The sequence below is a fragment of the Arachis ipaensis genome, chromosome B04, assembly GCF_000816755.2.
Source record: "Arachis ipaensis cultivar K30076 chromosome B04, Araip1.1, whole genome shotgun sequence".
Taxonomy (NCBI): domain Eukaryota; kingdom Viridiplantae; phylum Streptophyta; class Magnoliopsida; order Fabales; family Fabaceae; genus Arachis; species Arachis ipaensis.
In genome coordinates, this window is record NC_029788.2 from 53,127,896 (window position 1) to 53,132,967 (window position 5,072).

Genomic DNA, 5,072 nt, shown 5'->3' on the forward strand with positions numbered 1-5,072 from the left:
TGCTTTTAATTTTTTATACACATATATGTTGATCTCTTTTATACTTTACTTGTTTATATTGCATAGTCGGTTCTTTAATTTCTTCATTAGTTCAATCATTACAATTTTGCATGTTCTTTTATTGCTTTATATGTTTATTTCTTCATTGAAAACCCCTTGATCACTACAACCGGAATTGTGCACTCATTGATCTAAAGTGTCCTTGGGAGACGACCTGGGAGTCAAATACTCTCGGTTTTGAACTGGTTTTGAATTGTGACACATATTTTGAATTTGCCATTTGATTGTCAGAGTTATTGTTGGTTTTGATAATGCTACCAACAGATTGATTCTTGTTTTGATTGATTCCAAACTGGCAATAGTTCTCCCACTCCATCATCGATCCCACAGGGATTGATGGATCAAGCAACGTTAATGAGGTGATATGTCTAGTTAAGAAAATATTGATGAATTGAGTGAAACTGATCAAACAGAATGTAAATTGCAAGAATTGTAAATTGCTGAAAGTAAATTGATAGAAACTTAAATAGCAAGAAACTTAAATTACAAGGAAACTTAAATTGCAGGAAATGTAAAGAGCTTCGGGTGCAGGGAAAGTAAAGAGGCATTAAACCAAAATACTCAAAGTGAACTCAAGGACAATTAACAGAAAGAAAAATTTATTAGGGATTGGAGATATCATAATCCACAATGAGATAATTGGGTCTCAACTCCTTTCTCAATCATATGAGTAGATCTATGGCAGATTGAAATTGATTGGATCCCAATTCCTTGGCAACCCAATCTCTTTTACCACAATCAACCTTGCCAGTTCCTCGATCCAATTGTCATGAGAAGAGGTTAAGTGCATGTTTCTCATCCATAAGCCATACTAACTCTTAAGATCTCAATTCCTTCCGAATGGTGTTGATCAAGAGAGTTGTGAGAAATAGAGCTTCAGTTCTAATTTCCATGATTCCCCTTCCAAGGCTCACATAGAAATTTAATGGATCTAAAACCCCTTCCGGAGTGAATGGATCAAAATCAAAACAGAAGTTATTTCTTAGCTACCCAAGTGGATTGAGAAGAAGAAGAATTTCTTTAATCCATTAGAATTATAATAGAGCTCCTCCCCTAATGAAGTGCGGTTCAATTGATCATTGTTCTAAAAACATTTGCAGAAATTTTAAATTGCATGAAAGTACATCAATCTCAGTGTGAACGGAAATGAAAAATTGCAGAAAGGACAATTATAGAAGAGAAGTGTAGAAATTAAAATTGCATAAAGCTGAACTAAATCCAATACTACTCAAATGTAAAAGTGCAGAAAAGAAAAAGAAATTCTAAGCTAAGCTCTCTACCAGAGCCTTTTATCCTACTCCTACTCCTACTCCTGCTGCCCAAGCTAGTCCCCTTAAGCCTTCTCAGAGTCTTCTATTTATACTCTTCTTTTCATTCCAAAATGGGACATCACTCAGTGTACTTGGATGTGGGCCTTGGCCTTTGATTGAAGTAGAGAGGAATGACTCTAACAGACGTTGATCTTGGCAAAACGTTTATGAACTTACATGGTGCCATTTGGAGTTAAAACTGTCCTTAACGTTGGTGGCAACATTTGTGTGAAAACGTTGAGCCCAAACGTTGCATAACAGATGAATTCTGGGTGCTGCTAGCAACGTTTGACTCAACGTTGGTACACCAACGTTCGCTCATTCACACATGTGCGTATACCATGCGTACTCGTGAAAGCTGTGTTTTTGCCCTTCCACGCGCACGTACACCACGCTTTTGCGTGCATTTCCATTTTTCCATTTTACGCGTACGCGTTACAGACGCATGTACGTCGATTCAAGTTTCTCAATTCCAAATTCTGGGCTTCTCATCGCAGACGTTGGAGGCAGCATTTGGTCAACAACGTTCCCTCCAATGTTGGCTTGGTCATGCGTACACGTGACCCACGCGTACGCGTGACCCACGCGTATGCGTGAATGGTCAATTTTGCCATTTCGTGCGTACGCGTGGTTCATGCTTACGCATGGATTGAAAATTTTTCCTTTTTCACGTGTACGCGTCGCCCAAAAATCTTTTAGCCCCTGAATTGAACATTTTTGAGGACGTTGGAGGTAACATTGATCCACCAACGTTCCCTCCAACATTGGCACCCATGTTTTCTTCTTCCAGAGCGTTGCCTACAACGTTGATGGGCCAAAGTTGGTTCCAACGTTGGCCTTTCCTCCTCTTTTTCCTTGCGCATCCTCTGCTTCTTTTTACCTATCATCAACCAAACAAACTAATCAAAGCCTTGGCATAATCACACAATTTTGCATCATTAATAACATCAACTAAATCTTGCAGAAAATCTCATGAAAATGCATAAAATTACCAATGTTTGATTGAATCAAGACAACCATGAATTCTCATCCAAAAACTTACTTATTGCCTAAGAAATGCATGAAAACCAAGTAAAAATAGATAAAAAAAGCTTGTGAAGCTAGCCTAAGATGACTTGTCATCACAATACCAAACTTAAATCTTGCTTGTCCCCAAGTAAACAGCAAAACATGAGAAAAAGAAATGAAAACAAATAAGCATATCAAAAGCATAAACCACAACTAATAATTCCTTTTCTGTTGTGTAATTTTTCTGAGCTTCATTCAATACTTTGCTTCCATAATAAATGACATGGTGCAAGTTGCCCTTCCTTTGTCCCAACACAGCACCAATAGCAAAGTCACTTGCATCACACATAAGTTCAAAAGGAAATTCCTAATTTGGGGGTGTGATGATTGGTGTTGTAGTGAGTTTAGCTTTTAAAGTTTCAAAGGCATGCTTACAATTTCATCAAAGATAAAAAGGTTATCAACCACTAGAAGATTGCTCAGTGGTTTGGCTATTTTTGAAAAATCATTGATGAATCTTCTATAAAAATCGGCATGTCCTAAGAAACTTCTCACAGCTCTCAGATTGGTTGGTAAAGGAAGTTTTTCTATTATTTCTACTTTTGTTTTGTCAACTTCTATACCCTTACTAGAAATTTTATGCCCAAGAACAATTTCCTCAGGTACCATGAAATGGCACTTTTCCCAATTTAAAACCAAATTAGTTTCTTGGCATCTCTTTAAAATAAGGGTAAGATGGTGCAGGCAAGTATTGATAGAATCACCAAAAATAGAGAAATCATCCATAAAAACTTCAATAAATTTTTCAACCATATCCGAGAAGATTGATAACATGCATATCTGAAAGGTAGCTGGGGCATTGCACAGTCCGTATGGCATTCTTCTATATGCAAATACTCCAAAAGGGGCAGGTGAATAAGGTATTCTCTTGATCCATTGGGTCAACTACTATTTGGTTATAGCCAGAGTATCCATCCAGGAAGCACTAGTAAGCCTGACCAGCCAATCTTTCGTGCATTTGGTCAATAAAAGGGAGAGGGAGGTGGTCCTTTCTTGTGGCATCATTCAACCTTCTATAATCAATACACATCCTCCACCCAGTCACTGCTCTTATGGGAATAAGCTCATTCTTCTCATTGACAATTATAGTAATTCCACCTTTCTTTGGCACCATTTGAACAGGGCTAACCCATGGGCTGTCTGAGATGGGATAAATGATCCCAGCCTTACATAGCTTCATTACTTCCTTTCAAACAACCTCTTTCATTCTGGGATTTAATCTTCTCTGAGGTTGCACTACTGGTTTAGAATTCTCTTCCAAGAGTATTTTGTGCATGCATATGGTAGGGCTTATGCCTTTCAAATCATCAATGGTCCATCCCAATGCATCCTTGTGAGCTTTCAATACAACAAGGAGTTTTTCTTCTTCTTCTCCACTCAAAGTAGAATTGATTATCACTGGGAAGCTATCCTTATCACCAAGGAATGCATATTTAAGATGAGGAGATAGAGGTTTTAGCTCTTGTTGTGGTGCTCCTTCTTTCTTAACTTCAATTGATTCCTCCAGTGCTTGTGTCTCTTCAGTATCTTCCTCTTGTAGGTCTTGGTTTTCCTCCTAGTTCATTTGATGGTTTGCTTCAAATACTTCTTCAACTAGGGTGTCCACCACATCAATTCTCATGCAATTCTCTTTCTCAGCAGAGTATTGCATCGCCTTGAAAACATTTATAATCATCTGTTCATCATGCACCCTGAAGATCATCTCACCTTTTTCCACGTCAATGATTGTTCTAGCAGTGGCCAGAAAAGTTCTACCAAGGATGATTGAGTTACTCCCTTCCTCATCCATGTCCAAAACTACAAAATCGGCGGGGAATATAAAATTTCCAACTTTCACTAAGAGATTCTCCACTACTCCATTTGGTATTTTGAGGGATCTATCAGCAAGTTGTAATGACATCCTCTTAGGCTTAATCTCTTCTATCATTAATTGCTTCATCATGGAAAGAGGCATTAAATTAATGCTTGCTCTCAGGTCACAAAACGATTTATCAATAGCCATGTTCCCAATCGTGCATGGTATAAAGAAGCTGCCTGAATCTTTGAGCTTTGGTGCAAGTCCCTTTTGAATAATGGCACTGCACTCTTGAGTAAGTACCACTGTTTCTTTCTCCTGCCAACTCCTCTTCTTTGTGATCAATTCTTTAAGAAACTTTGCATATAATGGCATTTGTTCCAAAGCTTCAGCCAATGGAATGTTGATCTCAAGTTTCCTAAAGATTTCCAGGAATTTTGGGAATTGTTGGTCCCTTGTTCCCTTCTGTAGTCTCCGTGGGTAAGGAAGTTTGGGTACATAAGGCTTTACTCCTTCATTATTGACCTCTTGTTGTGGCTTCACAATTTCTTTGCCCTTTTTGGATGTCAATGCCTTTTCCTCCTTCTGATTGTCTTTTATGTCCTCCTCTTTAGGCTTTGTTGCTTACTTATTGATGTTTTTTCCAACTACCTTACCAATCCTCAACTGCACAGATTTACATTCTTCCCTTAGGTTGGGGATTGTATTACTTGGGAGAACATTGGTTGGCCGTTCAGCTTGTTTGGCCAATTGTCCCACTTGTCGCTCAAGGTTCCTCATGGTAGCTTCATATCTATCTTGTCGTTTGAGCAGGCTCTCTTGTCCTTTGACCAAACTTT

At 38.4% G+C, this 5,072-nt stretch overlaps 1 protein-coding gene across 1 annotated transcript; it reads right to left on the reverse strand.

Annotated features, from left to right (window-relative positions):
- On the reverse strand, positions 3,994-4,608 carry LOC107636488. The gene has a single exon (XM_016339993.1). It carries the CDS (start codon positions 4,606-4,608, stop codon positions 3,994-3,996), a length of 615 nt encoding a protein of 204 aa, XP_016195479.1.

What these genes read in the sequence shown, in the direction of transcription:
- LOC107636488 (XM_016339993.1), bottom strand. Translation starts at nt 4,608, where the DNA reads ATGCCATTATATGCAAAGTTTCTTAAAGAATTGATCACAAAGAAGAGG.